At 42.1% G+C, this 18,125-nt stretch overlaps 2 protein-coding genes across 2 annotated transcripts in view; both read left to right on the forward strand.

Moving 5' to 3' along the window:
- Positions 1 to 18,125, forward strand: part of LOC308335745 (tripartite motif-containing protein 16-like) — a 21,691-nt gene continuing 3,566 nt past the window's right edge. Inside the window, exons 1-7 of the mRNA XM_080792918.1 lie at positions 1 to 250; positions 1,952 to 2,329; positions 3,155 to 3,250; positions 3,992 to 4,225; positions 5,665 to 5,821; positions 6,479 to 6,538; positions 6,690 to 7,574. Coding sequence (XP_080649044.1) covers positions 20 to 250; positions 1,952 to 2,329; positions 3,155 to 3,250; positions 3,992 to 4,225; positions 5,665 to 5,821; positions 6,479 to 6,538; positions 6,690 to 7,216 — 1,683 coding nt within the window. The 5' untranslated portion in view covers positions 1 to 19 and the 3' untranslated portion in view covers positions 7,217 to 7,574. The remainder of the gene's footprint in view (positions 251 to 1,951; positions 2,330 to 3,154; positions 3,251 to 3,991; positions 4,226 to 5,664; positions 5,822 to 6,478; positions 6,539 to 6,689; positions 7,575 to 18,125) is intronic.
- LOC308335849 (uncharacterized protein) overlaps positions 14,788 to 18,125 on the forward strand; it is a 25,917-nt gene continuing 22,579 nt past the window's right edge. Inside the window, exons 1-3 of the mRNA XM_080793068.1 lie at positions 14,788 to 15,089; positions 16,422 to 16,799; positions 17,629 to 17,724. Of these exons, the coding sequence (XP_080649194.1) occupies positions 14,859 to 15,089; positions 16,422 to 16,799; positions 17,629 to 17,724 (705 nt within the window). The 5' untranslated portion in view covers positions 14,788 to 14,858. The remainder of the gene's footprint in view (positions 15,090 to 16,421; positions 16,800 to 17,628; positions 17,725 to 18,125) is intronic.

The following is an 18,125-nucleotide window of genomic DNA, read 5'->3' on the forward strand; positions in this document are numbered from 1 at the left end:
AGTGTGGCTGTCTGTCAAAATGGCAGAACAACAACAGGGATGTGAGCTGGACCGGGAGCAGTTCTGCTGTCCTCTCTGTCTGGACCTTCTAAAGGAACCAGTGACTCTACACTGTGGACACAGTTACTGTAGCAGCTGTATCGAGGGTTACTGGGACCAGTATGAGGAGACTGGAGTCTACAGCTGTCCCCAGTGCAGAGAGAGCTTCAGTCCTAGACCTGTCCTGAGGAAAAATACCATGCTGGCTGAGGTGAGATGACCTTACAAGTTACAACCACACATTAAATTAGCCCCTCTCGGTAGAGTTCTCATCGGGCCCGAAATTTGAAGCTCGGCCCGTCCCGGCCTTAACTGGCCGTGTCAGCCCGAAGCTCGGCCCGACCCTAAAAATTACCATAATGTTGGGCCTGAAGCCCGATAATGCATGGCCGCGCAGCAGCTGCGCTGGCCATGCATTAAAGTGGCATTCTTTTTTTTCTTTGTCGGGCAGCAGCACGTGCCGTCAGTGGTTCAGTGTGTGTATGTATGTGTGAGAGTGAGAACGGAGTTCAATGGACTTATCGCTGGAATAAAGGATCTACAAGCTCACAACACGATATGCAATATTTTTTGATGGTATCTTAGTTTCTTTGCTGTCTGCAGTACTTTATGCTGCTAGGGTAATTTACACTGATCTTTGACTCTGTGAGTCACTGGTTAATCATTCAACCGTAGCGTCCCTATTCGTGGCATGTCATTCATATTATGCAAACATGATGGTTCTAGTGGTTAAGAGTGTCTCCTAAATGCTTACACTGTATAGACTACATCTTGAACAAGGCAACTCTAACTTTAAACAATGCAAAGTTCAGAACCAGTGTTAAGATAATGTTACTGAGCAGTACAGGAGCTCAGCAGTCTCTGCTGTATGCCGGTCCAGCAGACGTGGCCTGGGTTAAAGGATGTCAAATAACTGAGGGATTGATAACTTTTCATGAATCATATTTCATCATGTCCATTATTCTTGCCCCTGCTAAATTTTAGAGCTTAAAGTTTCACGGTTGATTTAAGAGGCTGTGTGTGTGACAGTGTGCGTACAGTACATGTGAGCGACAGAGAGAGAGAGATACTGAAAGAGACTTTGCGTGCGTGCGTGCGTGTGTGTGTGTGGTGTGATAATCAAACTTATTAATTCTGGTTTTGGTCCTACTTTGTTTATAAATCCAGACTAAAATTAGTATTGCCACCACCACCAATAAGAGCAGAGCTACCTCAGCCTCTGCACACGTGGAACTGGAACCCCCATGTTGTGTTGGTTGTACCTACTTTGCCTACTTGTGTTGTTTGCTATAACAATATGTATTGATAGGCCTACACAGCATCATCAAAATCACCACCAGTCCCCCCTGGTGTTATTATCACTAACGGTACTGAAATGAAGGCATGAATGAATAGCCTGGAATGGGTGTGATTTATTTTTTTATTTTTGTAACGAAAAAGTAATCAGTGAAGTAACTAAATTACTTTTGAATTGATGTAACTAGTAACCGTAACTAGTTATTATTTTTTTAAGTAACTGTCCCAACACCGATGACTGTGTTGTATTTGTCCTCAGTGAGTGACCTCCCCTCCTCTTCTCTTTACTTCCAGGTCAATGACTGTGTTGTATTTGTCCTCAGTGAGTGACCTCCCCTCCTCTTCTCTTTACTTCCAGGTCAATGACTGTGTTGTATTTGTCCTCAGTTGAGTGACCTCCCCTCCTCTTCTCTTTACTTCCAGGTCAATGACTGTGTTGTATTTGTCCTCAGTGAGTGACCTCCCCTCCTCTTCTCTTTACTTCCAGGTCAATGACTGTGTTGTATTTGTCCTCAGTGAGTGACCTCCCCTCCTCTTCTCTTTACTTCCAGGTCAATGACTGTGTTGTATTTGTCCTCAGTTGAGTGACCTCCCCTCCTCTTCTCTTTACTTCCAGGTGGTGATGAAGCTGAGCAGTACAGGAGCTCAGCAGTCTCCTGCTGCCTCCGCTGCTCCGCTGTACGCCGGTCCAGCAGACGTGGCCTGTGATTTCTGCACCGGAGCCAGACGTCGCAAAGCTCTCATGTCTTGTCTGGTGTGTCTGGCCTCTTACTGTGAGACTCACCTCCAGCCTCACTACAATGTTCCTGTGTTGAAGAAGCACAAGCTGGTCCCAGCCACCGACAAACTGCAGGAGAAGATGTGCTCTAGTCATAACAAGCTGATGGAGGTGTTCTGTCGCACAGACCAACAGTCTATCTGCTATCTGTGCACCATGGATGAACACAAGGGCCATGACATAGTGTCAGCTGCTGCAGAGAAGGCAGTGAAACAGGTAGCACCGCCATCACTTGAAGACACATCATGAGATGGATAATGTTTTAAAGATGGAAGCAACACTAAATAACAATGTCAGAGACAGAGTACAAATCAGAGTGTTGTATAATAAAAAGTAATTACCCCTTAAAACCTGGAGCCCATTCTACAAAGCCTTCTAAAACAGTAGTTTTTTTGTGCCAAGGATCCCAAAATTCACATTTATTTCGCCATGGACCCCCATCTGAAAATGTTTTGGGCCAGTGAGCCCCAGAAGGGGCACATTTGTGTTCAAATATTTGTTTTAAATGATCAATAAGCTTGCAGCGTGGCACAAACTGCCGTGCTATGAGCTTGTAGATCTGCTTGAGAACGAGAGCCAAGTTTGTTCTAAACCGCTGTTCTAAATACTAAAGAGTTTTCTGAAAAACATTTGTTATAAAATCTAAAATGTTACTTAGATTTAACCGCCTTTCAAGAGACCCAAGGACGCCTTTATGTTTGTAGTTTATTTTTCTGTATTGTAAAGTGTCCTTGGGTTTCTTGAAAGCCAAGTTATCTAAAAAGACAAAGATGCTTTCCTGGTTTTAATGGGCTAAAGGACTAATTCAAGAACGGAGGGATTGATAACTTTCCATTAATCATATTTCATGTCCATTAATAAACTATATTTTGAGGAAGTTACACAATTTGATGATGCGTGGATGCAAACTATCTCCAATTTCACTTGTTTTTTACCCTGTATATCTCTCTCTCTCTCTCTCTCTCTCTCGATTGGATAGAATTGGCATCCCGACATTAAAATGTTTACAAGTCAAACTGTGTCTCTTCCTGTTTCTTGCAGAAACAGCTGGTGACAAGTCAGGAGGAAGTCCAGCAGGAGATCCAGGAGAAAGAGAAGGAGCTGAAAGACCTGAGACAGGTCTTGGAGGACCTGAACGTGAGCTGATATTCTGATAATAGTTGTTGTTCTTCTTCTTGTTTGAAAGTATTTTGTGCCAGAAACGCCACATATAAGATCTGTGTTGTTAAAATGTTTCCACATATTGTGTTGTGAACTTGTAGAACGGCTATTTTCAAACAGCTGCAGTAATTTCTATAGGCCGGGTTAACCCATCAAAACCAGAGGCTGATTCTAAAAATGTCTTCCAAATCCAAAACAGTTTTCAGACAAACGTATGTTGCTTATATCAGTGGTTTTCACAACGTTTTCACGCAGGACCCCATAAAGCGTGTGACGAAGTGTCGTGATAATGGGCTTGTAGATCTGCTGCTTTTGAATAGCCAAAGTATAAAATCTGGTTTAAATGAGTATGACGTCAATCTAAAATGACTGCTGCTTTCCTGTGCCGCGCTATACGAGCTTGTAGGTCTGCTATTTTTGAAAAATCGTGAAAATGTGTTGCAAAATGGGAACATTTATTCTTTCAGAGCGTTCAGAATGTTTTGAACTCAAATCTTTGCTTCTGGGGAGTCCCTGGAACAACATACTTTTAGATGGGGGTCGGCGGCCAATTACATATCATTTTTGGAGTCCTTGACATGACATATGGAGTGATACTGTATAGGTATTTCAGAAAACTGTCAGTATTTAGAAGACCTTTTTTAAATTTCGACGTCAAGCCTAAGTGTGTGTGTGTGTGTGTGTGTGTGTGTGTGTGTGTGTGTGTGCGTTAAGCAGAGGTCTGCAGAAGCAGCAGTGGAGGCCAGTGACAGGATCTTCAGTGAGATGATGGTCTCCATTGAGAGAAGACGTGGTGAGCTTAAAGAACTGATCCGAGATCAGCAGCAGAATGCAGTGGCTCAGACTGAGGCTCTCCTGAGACAGCTGGAACAGACCCTGGAGCAGCTGGAGAGGAGACATGCTGATCTGGAGGAGCTGTCCAACACTGAGGACAACATCACTTTCATTCAGGTTCCACGCGTGGCTTTTTGACACTTTGGTTTCCAAATGGGCTTCATAGTACAGGATTTCATTCCACTCCATCATATCATTCAAACATTTTACAGACACACCAGACCTACAAGATCAGATGGCGAGCTTGTAGATTGGCTATTTTCACAATTTATTAATATTTTGAAAGTATACAATTATTAGCTATATCTAGATAAATATAATTTGTATTCCAGTGTTCAATACCAAAAACACAAATACATTGTTGAATTGCAATTATATGAGAATTAAAGACAAATTAAATTAATTAAATTCAGTCACAAGACTCATTCAGTCTCATTATGTGACCCCTCCCAGTATTTTCAAGTCGGCTCTAATGAAACTTCACAATAGACCTTTTGTTTTGTTGGTGGTTTTCGTTTTTAGCCACATTAACACAGTTGGAATGCTAAAGAATGTTTTTATTCCATCAGAAAGTCGTTTTAGTGTCATTAAGTCGTTGTAATTACATTGCAAAAATGTCTCTATAATTACAGATTATTTTCCGTATTTTGGGCGTGTGAACATTCCTGCACGTATTTACATAGAGCTGTTTCGATTGGCCATATACCTATGTATGGTTCTCCAGTTTCACGTAGCCGATCACCGCCCCATAAGTATAGCAACGTGTTCAGGCTGTCCGTAAACACAACATCATTCTTGTTGTTTGTTTGTGATGGCTAGTAACTTTGAATCGGAACGCTTGCTTAACGCTTTAAATGGACATGCACAAGACGATCTCCTGGGAAGATTTATTTTAGATTTCATACACGGTGGCAGTGACTCGGATTTAGAGCTCACGGACGCAAAGCAAAGCTAACTAGACATTACAGGCCCGAAAATGAAGGCCCGGCCCTACCTGGGCCCTCATCAAACCCTGTACACTCAAGAGAATGTCCCCGCTACCACCCTTAGATCTCCATATACTGTATGGAGCTGACCTGTTCTGACCTCATCAAACCCTGTACACTCAAGACATGCTCCTTATATGGCCAGTAAATAATTAATTCCATGTTGATCTGACCCCCTCCCCCATGCCAAAGCGCCAGCGCTCGCCCAGCAGTCTGCCGTCAACGAGGCGGATGCGTGCACGCGACCTCGCCGTTTAGGGTGTCTAAAATACTTGGTTCCTATTGTTTCGCTTTTTTCAACTTTTCTGTGAATTCAGCTGGTGACTTGATTTTCTTTTTTTTTTGTTTTGTTTTTTCTTCTGTTTTTGTCTTTTTGTGTGTTTGTGTAGTTTTGTTTTGTTTTTTGTTTCACGTGTGTGCGTGCGTGCGTACGTGCGGCCGTGCGCACATTTTTACTGATTGAACGAGGACATCAGCTCAACTCCACCAAGTGTGATCAATGCACTAATCTATTGATCTTCCATCCCTGTCTAAAGTGGTTTTCTTGTCTCTCTGCTTGTCTCTCTCCAGAGTTTCCAGTCTCTCTCCAGTTCCACTGGATCTCCAGTCTCACCCAGTGTGCTCATCTGTCCTCTGACGTCCTTCACAGGTGTGACTGATGTCGTGTCTGGTCTGAGAGACCAACTAGACGACATCCTGAAGACAACTTGGCCACAGATAGAGAGAGGTGACATTTACGTGTGTTTCTAGTTGTTCATAGTAAACATGGATGAATGAAGCCCGGAAGGGCAACTGGAGATGTTTGAACTAGAACAGACTGATGGTACACAGGTTGGCTGTCTGTCAGATTGGACAGTAAAATGTAAGAATGAAGTAAGAATATATTACTCAAAGGTGACATTTCAATGTGTTTATAGTTTTTCTAAGCAGCCTCTACTGTACAGTACATTTCTAAGTGTTGAATGGATTATAAACAGGTGGAAGTATGTCTAGGAAGGATAGGCTACTAAAGCCTATACTGTAGTATGGGGGACAGTACAGTATGTTTGTGCGCCACAGAGTGACGCGCTATGAGCTTGTATATCTGCTATTTTTTAATAGCCAACCAATTAGTGTTGATTTTCACAGCACATTTTGATTTCTATATTTTGGCAGGCTTTGTCATAATAGCTGATTTTACACTTTGTTGCATGCTGAAAACGCGTCACGCTGAGACGCGCTGCGAGTTTGTAGGTCTGCTATTTTCAGCATGAAACCAAGCATAAAATGACTGACCTGATACTATGGAGCTTTAACAGCTTTAACTTTTTGACCAAACACTTGAGTTGGATCCATTCTTCAGTGTGACGTCATGATGACGTCCACTGTTTTCTTGTGTCTCCAGTGTGTGCAGGTGATGTTTTACATCCAGCGGAGCCTCAGACCAGGGAGGACTTCTTACAATGTGAGTCCATGTTGATGTTGTTTCTGAACGTTGACGTTTCACTCTGATGTGTTGTCATTTAAAGCTCTATTGACTTTGATCTGAGAGACTAACTAGTCTAAACACAATGAGGTTCATGAGGTTTGGATTTTCTCTTGTCGTGTTCTCACAGATTCCTCTCCTCTGTCTCTGGACATCAACACAATAAACGAATGGCTCTCCCTGTCAGAGGAGAAGAGGAAGGTGACTTTAACACAACAACGACAACCTTACCCTGATCATGTAGAGAGATTTACTGAGTACTGCTATCAGGTGTTGTGTACAGAGGGTCTGTCTGAACATCGTTACTGGGAAGTAGAGAGGAGTGGTAGAGGGGCTCGTATAGCAGTCTGTTATAAAGACACCAACAGACGAACCCTCTTTGGAAACAATGATAAATCCTGGTGTTTACATTGTACTGGTAAAGACTACACGTTCAGACACAACGGTGTTCAGACTAAAGTGTCAGGGCCTGTCTCCTCCAGAGTGGGGGTGTACCTGGATCACAAGGCCGGTACTCTGTCCTTCTACAGTGTCTCTGACACAATGACCCTCCTCCACACAGTTCAAACCACGTTCACACAACCTCTTTATCCAGGGTTAGGGATGGGGCATGTTGGGGTGTATGGAGATACAGCAGAGCTGTGTAAGACATGGTAGACATGGTTAAGAACACTGATGACGATATTCAGTTGAAAACTGATTTTTCTTCATTTTGATTCTAGACTCTCCCTTCTAGATGAAGCGTGTGCTAGAATGATGTGTCACCATCATGATCAATGGATCAATTGATTGTGTTCCGCTCAATGCGTCTCTTTGCAGATCAATCATTGTACAGTATATTCCCTGTTATCTTGTTGATGTTACTACAGAGTCTGTAGATTGGTTATACTTTAATAGTAGTGTAATGCACTGGTTCTCAAACTGTGGGTCAGAACATTGTGTTCTCATTCAACAGTACACACTGTTTTTGTTGTGGGGTCCCCAGTGCAATTTGATTATTTTTGGGGGGTCCCCAGTTAAAATATGATTATTTTGGCGGACGTTGAAAGAATGGTTTAATTAATTAATTAATATAGAGGACTTTGTGACCATCGGGTAATCAATATGTTTTTCATTAACTTTATTTAATTTACACTGATTTGTTTTTCAAAATAAATGTGAGCACTGTGGCTGCAACCTCTAGCAGAGTGTTTTAGTCTTATTTTGAAGAATGTTTCTGTCTCTCTGTGAAAGTTATCTCCATGTTTAGAAGATATGTTTTAGTCTGTCTGTCTGTCTGTCTGTCTGTCTGTCTGTCTGTCTGTCTGCCTACATTCAAAATGAATTAAGAGTTCTCAATCTCTGCCCGAACCGACCCGGCCGAGCTAGCCTGGCTAATGAACCAGACTAATATCACACCGCCGGTGAGCAATTATTCTTTGCCAACGGCTGATTCGGTCTGGCTTATTAGCCAGGCTAGGGCCGAGCCTCGGGCTCTGTGATTTTCCGTGATTTTTATTTATTTTTTATAACAAAAAGTTTGTGTAATGTATTTATCTAATATGAAGAGGACTGAGCTGGTGAATGTTGGCGATTAACTTTTACAGTTTAGGCTATTATAGCCTACTATTATGTGACTGCATGGTGGAGGAGGAGGAGGTGATGCAGTAGCAGCGCACCAGAGAAGTGACAGATTAGAACGGTGGTTGTTGAACTTGCTGCTGCTGGCTGGCCTCTGGTTTGTGAGCCAAATGAGCTGCTTAGTGCTCAGCACCAAGTATATAACTTAAGTGAATTAACTCGCCATATGCTTAAGACCATCGATTCATCCGCAATAGCTCGTTTTGGAAACGTCGGGGGTCTCGTTGAACCCAGCTGGGTGAATAAGCTAAATTAGGCTACCTAATCAACGTCACCAGTCACCACGGTAAATGCTCCATATAACTATGAAAGCGCCTGCATGTACACGTAATACAGTTACATGATGACCAAGAAGCAATGTTACAGTCCACTGTAGGCTACAGCTATTTGGTTTCCAAATCGTATCGCCGCACGCCTCGTTGTGCGCCCACTGCCCAAAATAAAAGATCTGCAATCGAGCGGCATGTTGATTGTTTGTACATCTTCTTTTGGTTAGGCAACGCACATTACGCGTGCTATGTGGGTTTGAGAGGCAATGATTAATGTAAACTATACAGTAACCTAGTAGGCTATTATAGTAGATTATAGCAAAGTTAGTTGTCATATTGTATAGCTTTGAATCGGGACTAGTCTGTTGCACAACTGTGAATGATGAGGTTGCACTTTGTTAACGGGGACAGTATTGGACCTGGTTCAATATCCCCAATATCCCAAATATGGCCTATCTGTCCTAAACCCTTACATTATGGATAATGTTTGCTTATTCGTCTCAACTGCTCGGAATTCCATGAATGAATAAACACTTTTGAAGAAGTAGTGAAATTAGTAGATCTACAAGCTCATCGCGATGTGTTTGTGTTGCTTGTAGATCTGCTATTGTCACTAGTTTGGGTCTCGGGGGAGACGTCTAATTTGTCTTTTGTGTCTCGAGCTAAAAGGTTTGGGAGCCACTGCTCTCTACCATGGGGACAAAGCAATTAACAGCAAAGTGATTAATATGAAACAATGTTTTTATTTGGTCTCTGTTTGGACGTAAGCTCAAATGTGTGCATGCCAAACAGTAGGGGTTGGCAGTGATGGGGGGGGAAATGACCACATTGTGAGAAAATGAACAAGTCCCAAAGAGCTGCAGCAGCTTCATGTTGTTGCATTCTCCATTACTTTGAGATTTCACATCTATGCACAGCTGTGATCATCTTTGTTGCTCTTGCAGTTCCTGAACGTTAAAGCACATAGGCTATCTCAAACTATTTGTCTTAACCACTTGTACCCTATAAGCATCCCTTTTTCTGCAGTTTTAAGTGGTTAAAATGTACTTATGGGCGTATAGCTTTTAAATTATAACCCCTTGAGCCAAGGGGTCTGTATTAAAATGCAAACAACAGGGTCGTCATTTGATGACTAGTCATCACTAGTCACACTCCATATGAAGCTGTATTTCCTTCTGTAGTACAGTGCATGTGGCCACACAGTACATCACAGAGTCACAGTAGGTGAAATACACATACTCGTGTTTGTTGACGTGGCGGAAATGGACTGAAGAAGTATGACTTTCCGCATGTCTGTATAGCTTCGACTCAATCATGTCCTCAATCGTAGTATGTCACAGTCACAGCATAGGGGAAAGGAATTGACGTAACGCAAATGTGTTGGAGGTGCAAGCAGAGGTGATTCTTCTGTTGGCTTCTTTTTTTGTCATGCCTGTACTGTACCACACTTAAGAGTTAAGACCCTGACATCTTATCTGTACGTCTGTAACTATACACTTCCTGAAATCGGAGTAATCCGTTTGTCATTTCTGTTCTCAAAAATATATTAAAAAAATATCTATAGAGCTTTTCTTTTTTCTGCTAAGCAGCAAGCTAGCTTAGGTGATTTATATTTATATTAGGATACATTTGCACCACTGTAAAGACTTATATAATGTTTTACTCATGATCAGAGCTTCAGTGCTCCAGGCTCTATGATGAAAGCATTTGAAAATGTGCGAGAGGCAACAGTCTGGTAACACGAGACTATAGTCTGACATAAACTGGAGTCCTCTGGGAGTGTACAAATTTGTAGCCTACATTTAACTCAGAGTTAAATTAACATTGATTTTACAATATAAATTGGGGTCTCAGAGATAGAAATTACATTAAATGGGAGTCTGTAGACTAATATGCATGTCAAACTGGGGGTCCTTGAAATTAAACGGGTTGAGAATCACTGCTAGAGACGTCAAAATCCTTTCTTATGGGGGTCCCTGCATTTATTTTCAAATGAGGGTCCGTGGGCTAATCAGTGTCAATTTGGGGGTCCTTTACATGAAAAGGTTTGGGAACAGTTAAATGCCAAATTCAAATATTAATGTTCTTGCTTAATGTAAGTCGCTCTGGATTAAGAGCGTCTGCTAAATGCCTAAATTGTAAAATTGTAAATTGTAAATTGTAAATATTAATGCTCTTTCCCACCACAAACAGTGTTGACTTTCAACCTGGTGTCCCTATTTTGGGCATTTCATTATACAAAAATGTATTGTTTGCTATGTTTTTACAAAATTAATTATTTTCACTACTTTCGCGCAAAAGTGTGTCACATCTCGAACTAGGGCATTAGTCTATGAAAAAAAAACATATAAAGTTGAAATATTTATATAAAGGTTTTCTGCATAACGGTGACAAACAATATACAGTATTTTTGATAGTTTGAATGTGAGCTTGAACAAGCCTCATTTTATCCAATAAAACATGAAATAAATGTACTTTTCATGTCATAGTTCTTTTCAAGAGCTGTGGACCTTTATTTTGTAATAACCAGTTGAGATAAATCAAACACTATTTTGTTGGATTGACAGTGTCCTCAAACTAAATGTTTTACACACTGATATTTGCTCTAGAAAAAAATGAGTTCCAGTTGCATTGACAGCAAAAGTCCTGCATGAGCAACGCTGCCCCCTTGTGTCCAAAGTGAAAACAGTATGCCTTGCAAACTAAACTAATTTGTGTTACAAACAAATACATTCAATTCTCACTTGAAAAGATTGACACTGTGACTGTGAGGCTTGGTAATGACTGTTACACAGTCTTGTAGCTGAAAGATCAGAAGGTCAGTCCTTGCAACCACAATGTTTCCAGCCAGACAGGTCTAGTCCAGAATGCCACTTGAGCACTATATACTTTGTTGTACAACAAATAGCGAAAATAGTTCACCTACAAGCTTGTAGATGTTTGGAAAATGTGAAAGATTTAGAAAGCTTTTGCCTATAATGCCATGTTGTAAGTGGTTATCACTTAACATACCTACACCCGCACAGTATTAATTGGTATGAAGTGTAACTGAATATCGCTGTTTTAGTATCCCCACTTTTTTGATTCTACAAATGTTATGGTTATGTTATGATCTGTCATCTGTCCAATGAGTCCATTCAGTGTCCTCTGATGGTAGAAGTGTACCTGACAGAACTACGGCCTGGGTCTGTCATCTGTCCAATGAGTCCATTCAGTGTCCTCTGATGGTAGAAGTGTACCTGACAGAACTACGGCCTGGGTCTGTCATCTGTCCAATGAGTCCATTCAGTGATCGATCCAGCCTGCTCATGAATTTGAAAGTCAGGTTTCTCAACTCAACAGAGCCATGAAGGTAGTGAGACCCAACGAACAGAAAATCCCACTGGCTCTAGAATTCATTTATATATTCATTATACGTAGGCTACTTGCAGCTTGCGTAAGCTCTCCTTCTTATACTTCACCCACAGTGGAGCTGTATAGAGAGGGGTGCAATAAGCTCTAAACAGGTTTACCATAACGTCCATAGTAGCTACAATGGTGAATTTTACATTGGCTTGTACATATAGCATTCTCCTCTGTCTAAACATGTCCTCATCATCCTCTTAAGGTATCTGTTATGATGTGCCCAAGATATGTTGTACTCTTGGACACACCCATGATTTGACCAGCCAGGTGAAAGGCAGGAAACGTAAGTTCCAGATCTTATTTAGTTCTACATATCAGTACCATGCATGCTCTTACCATTATAATTAATATCAAAGTCAATACCGTAATTTGAACATATATTGAGTATAGCTGTTGGAACCCACTGCTACTAGGGGAAAGTATGGCAAGTGCCAAGGTCCTCTGCGTACATAAAATGATTAATTAGGGTATCACCAATCATACATCCTGCTCTGCACCCCCCCCCCCCCCTCCGCCCCTATCTGCATTGACAGGCTGTCCATATATAAATTGAAGAGGGCTGTGGATAAAATCCCTCCCTGCCTGACATCATTACCCACCCGAAAAGGGCTGGATAATGTTCTCCCCCATTTCACCTGCATTTTCTGGTTAGCATACCAGTAAACTAGAATGCGTATTAAACAGCTTGGCACACCCCTAAGCTTGAGCTTATTAAAAAGCTTGTAGTGATGGATTCTATCAAAAGCTCTCGATGCATCAATAAAACCAACCTGCATAGTAGAGCTCTGCTGCCTTCTATATGTCTCCACTGCTTCTTTCAGAGCATAAATAGTATTACATACATAAGTCTGTACTATGTTTGGGCTTGAAGCCAAAGTGATTGTCAGTGGTGGAAATGTATATACTTAATCTGTCAAGGAGTAGTTTTTCTAGTAGGCTACTTTAGACACAATACTGGCAAGAGCTATGGGTCTGTAGTTCTCTATACTTCCTACTTTCCCAGCCTTGTCTTTTATTATAGGAACCAGAACGACAGACAGCATGGAGTCTGGTAAAGTACCATGAGTCAACATCCCTGAGAAGCAGATATACAACAACACTGCCAATCTGGGACCAGCTAGCTTTAAGTGTTCTGCTGTACTATTGTCCAGACCACTGGATTTTCTGTCAGCAAGTTGCCGTGTGGCATTAACAACCTCGTGGGTGTTAAGAAAAGTACTTTCCTCTTCTATAGTAGGCTACCTACAATCCTACATGGTAAGGCTCACCATTAACACAATTAAATAGTGTTGCATAATGCTGCCTCCAGAGGGCAGCGATGCCTACTGGATCTGTTACCCCCTCTACATTACATGGGAGAGCTGCTTTAGCCCTGTTAAGGGACTTTGGGCTCCATTTTTGTCTCGTCTTTATAAAGCCACTATTTGGGGATTTAGGAGTGGGGGCGTTACAATAATGAAACAGAATTTAACCAATCACCAGTCTTGGCTTTAAGAGATCCCTTAACCGTTGCCCCTTAGTGCTATATTGCTTCATAGCCGCTGCCCTGAAGTCTCACTGCTGCCATCAGTTGGTCGGGCTCCATATACTGTCACGCCTCGTGACATTACACCTCCATATATGGTCACGCCTCGTGACATCACACCTCCATATATGGTCACGCCTCGTGACATCACACCTCCATATATGGCCATCTCCATATAAGATCATAACACTGACCCCATCTAACCCTGGATAACCATACATGGAGAAGACTGGATCATCACCTAGATCTCCATATATTGAGCCGGCCAGCAACTCTACATCTGACCTCAAATTAACCCCTAGATCTCCATATATGGAGCTGACCTGTTCAGACATTCCATATGTTGATCCCTCCGCACCCGTCCTTCCTGTTCTGACATTCCATATCTGACCTCATCAAACCCTGTGGAGTCCATATATGGCCAGTACAGAATTCATTCCATATGTTGATCTGCAAAAGTGCCACCGCTCGCCCAGCAGTCTGCCGTCACCCAGGCCCCCATATATGGAGATCCCTGATGTCATCAATATTGGCCAGCAACTCCACATCTGACCTCAAACCCTTAGATCTCCATATATGGAGCTGACCTCTTCTGACATGTTGATCCTTCCTCTTCGACGTCTCCCTTTTGACTGATACCTGCCCATTTAAACTCTAGACGGGCCTTCCCCAGTTATTAGTGCAGCCGCGCCCGGCAGCCGGCAAAAACTATAGTGTTCTTTACAGGTCCGACAAATTTTGTGTCCTTTTAATTTTTTTCCAGGCCAGTTTGATAGAAAACAGTGTTAGTTTATATCATGCAATGCATAGAAACAGTTCAAGATGTCAGGTTGCATAGTATTAATAACTGTAGTAATCATGTGTGGCCAGAAGTGGAAGCAACGTCAATCTTTTGATGATGGTAGTCTTAAAACTGTCTTTTCTTTAACAATGACTGTTAATGTAGATTCCAGCCGGAATGTACTGTACTGTACTGCACACAAAATATACATACATGCAGTTAATATGTGCATGTGTGTGTGTGTGTGTGTGTGTGTGTGTGTGTGTGTGTGTGTGTGTGTGTGTGTGTGTGTGTGTGTGTGGTTGCGCAACAGTGGCAGTGAGAAACTGGCAGTCAGCCAGGGGCGGACCCAGGCAGAGACAAATAGCTCCGTAACTCAAAAACAATACACCTTATTATCTTATAACCTTGTGTGAAGTTGTGTCACCATGGCGTTTCCAACTTTCCATACGGCGGGGAAATGAGTGTGTAGTACAGATAGGCTACGATGTTCAACCACAAGCTGATACTGTTTGTGCAACACATGCACTGTCTCTTTAAAACCAGTCAAACTGCGTCTTACAAACTTCCAGGAAATCCCTCCCTCTTTGTCTCTCAGAGATTTCTTCAGAAACGAAACTCTCTCAGTGTCTCTTCAGAGTAAACCAGAGTGGTGTGTTTTCTCCTCTCTCCTCAGTGTGAGTGTGGCTGTGTGTCAAAATGGCAGAACAACAACAGGGATGTGAGCTGGACCGGGACCAGTTCTGCTGTCCTATCTGTCTGGACCTTCTAAAGGAACCAGTGACTCTACCGTGTGGACACAGTTACTGTAGCAGCTGTATCGAGGGTTACTGGGACCAGTATGAGGAGACTGGAGTCTACAGCTGTCCCCAGTGCAGAGAGAGCTTCAGTCCTAGGCCTGTCCTGAGGAAAAATACCATGCTGGCTGAGGTGAGATGACCAATACAAGTTACAACCACACATTAAATTAGGCCATGCATTGTTATTTTTTTTAATTTGTCGGGCAGCAGCGCACGTGCCGTCAGTGGTTCTGTGTTTCTGTGTGTGTGAGAGTGAGAACGGAGGAATAAATCGCTGGAATAAAGGATCTACAAGCTCACAACACGATATGCAATATTTTTTGATGGTATCTTAGTTTCTTTGCCGTCTGCAGTACTTTATGCTGCTAGGGTAATTTACACTGATCTTTGACTCTGTGAGTCACTGGTTAATCATTCAACCGATTCGTGGCATGTCATTCATATTATGCAAACATGATGGTTCTAGTGGTTAAGAGTGTCTGCTAAATGCTTACACTGTATAGGCTACATCTTGAACAAGGCGACTCTAACTTTAAAGAATGCAAAGTTCAGAAGCAGTGTTAAGATAATGTTACTGAGCAGTACAGGAGCTCAGCAGTCTCTGCTGTACGCCGGTCCAGCAGACGTGGCCTGGGTTAAAGGATGTCAAATAACTGAGGGATTGATAACTTTTCATGAATCATATTTCATCATGTCCATTAATCTTGCCCCTGCTAAATTTTATTTTAAAGTGAAGTTTCACGGTTGATTTAAGATGATGTGTGGATCCAAACTGTCTCTAATTTCGTGTGTGATTGCGTGTGTGTGTGACGTGTGTGCCTGTACGCACATGTGAGCGAGAGAGAGGGAGATCGTCAGATCGACAGATAGACAGACAGAAGCTGTGTGTGTGTGTGTGTGTGACAGTGTGCGAACAGTACATGTGAGCGAGAGAGAGATACCGAAAGAGACTTTGCGTGTGTGTGTGTGTGTGTGTGTGTGTGATAATCAAGCCTATTAATTCTGGTTTTGGTCCTACTTTGTTTATAAATCCAGACTCAAATTAGTATTGCCACCACCACCAATAAGAGCAGAGCTACTGTATCTCAGCCTCTGCACACGTGGAACTGGAACCCCCATGTTGTGTTGGTTGTACCTACTCTGCCTACTTGTGTTGTTTGCTATAACAATATGTATTGATAGGCCTACACAGCATCATCAAAATCACCACCAGTCCCCCCTGGTGTTATTATCACTAACGGTACTGAAATGAAGGCATGAATGAATAGCCTGGAATGGGTGTGATTTTTTAATTTAATTTTTGTAACTAAAAAGTAATCAGTGAAGTAACTAAATTACTTTTGAATTGATGTAACTAGTAACTAACTAGTTAAAAAATTTTAAGTAACTGTCCCAACACCGATGACTGTGTTGTATTTGTCCTCCGTTGAGTGACCTCCCCTCCTCTTCTCTTTACTTCCAGGTGGTGATGAAGCTGAGCAGTACAGGAGCTCAGCAGTCTCCTGCTGCCTCCGCTGCTCCGCTGTACGCCGGTCCAGCAGACGTGGCCTGTGATTTCTGCACCGGAGCCAGACGTCGCAAAGCTCTCATGTCTTGTCTGGTGTGTCTGGCCTCTTGCTGTGAGACTCACCTCCAACCTCACTACAATGTTCCTGTGTTGAAGAAGCACAAGCTGGTCCCAGCCACCGACAAACTGCAAGAGAAGATGTGCTCCAGTCATGACAAGCTGATGGAGGTGTTCTGTCGCACAGACCAACAGTCTATCTGCTATCTGTGCACCATGGATGAACACAAGGGCCATGACACGGTGTCAGCTGCTGCAGAGAAGGCATTGAAACAGGTAGCACCGCCATCACTTGAAGACCCATCCCATGGATAATGTTTTAAAGATGGAAGCAACACTAAATAACAATGTCAGAGTACAAATCAGAGTGTTGTATAATAAAAAGTAATTACCCCTTAAAACCTGGAGCCCATTCTACAAAGCCTTCTAAAACAGTAGTTTTCTGTGCCAAGGATCCCAAAATTCACATTTATTTCGCCATGGACCCCCATCTGAAAATGTTTTGGGCCAGTGAGCCCCAGAAGGGGCACATTTGTGTTAAAATATTTGTTTTAAATGATCAATAAGCTTGCAGCGTGGCACAAACTGCCGTGCTATGAGCTTGTAGATCTGCTTGAGAACGAGAGCCAAGTTTGTTCTAAACCGCTGTTCTAAATACTAAAGAGTTTTCTGAAAAACATTTGTTATAAAATCTAAAATGTTACTTAGATTTAACCGCCTTTCAAGAGACCCAAGGACGCCTTTATGTTTGTAGTTTATTTTTCTGTATTGTAAAGTGTCCTTGGGTTTCTTGAAAGCCAAGTTATCTAAAAAGACAAAGATGCTTTCCTGGTTTTAATGGGCTAAAGGACTAATTCAAGAACGGAGGGATTGATAACTTTCCTTGAATCATATTTCATGTCCATTAATAAACTATATTTTGAGGAAGTTACACAATTTGATGATGCGTGGATGCAAACTATCAACAATTTCACTAGTTTTTTACCCTGTATCTATCTCTATCTCTCTCTCTCTCTCTCTCTCTCTCTCTCCTGATTGGATAGAATTGGCATCCCGACATTAAAATGTTTACAAGTCAAACTGTGTCTCTTCCTGTTTCTTGCAGAAACAGCTGGTGACAAGTCAGGAGGAAGTCCAGCAGGAGATCCAGAAGAAAGAGAAGGAGCTGAAAGACCTGAGACAGGTCTTGGAGGACCTGAACGTGAGCTGATATTCTGATAATAGTTGTTGTTCTTCTTCTTGTTTGAAAGTATTTTGTGCCAGAAACGCCACATATAAGATCTGTGTTGCTAAAATGTTTCCACATATTGTGTTGTGAACTTGTAGAAGGGCTTTTTTCAAACAGCTGCAGTAATTTCTATAGGCCGGGTTAACCCATCAAAACCAGAGGCTGATTCTAAAAATGTCTTCCAAATCCAAAACAGTTTTCAGACAAACGTATGTTGCTTATATCAGTGGTTTTCACAACGTTTTCACGCAGGACCCCATAAAGCGTGTGACGAAGTGTCGTGATAATGGGCTTGTAGATCTGCTGCTTTTGAATAGCCAAAGTATAAAATATGGTTTAAATGAGTATGACGTCAATCTAAAATGACTGCTGCT

Source organism: Protomyctophum bolini, assembly GCF_963924005.1.
Source record: "Protomyctophum bolini genome assembly, chromosome: 20".
Lineage (NCBI taxonomy): Eukaryota > Metazoa > Chordata > Actinopteri > Myctophiformes > Myctophidae > Protomyctophum > Protomyctophum bolini.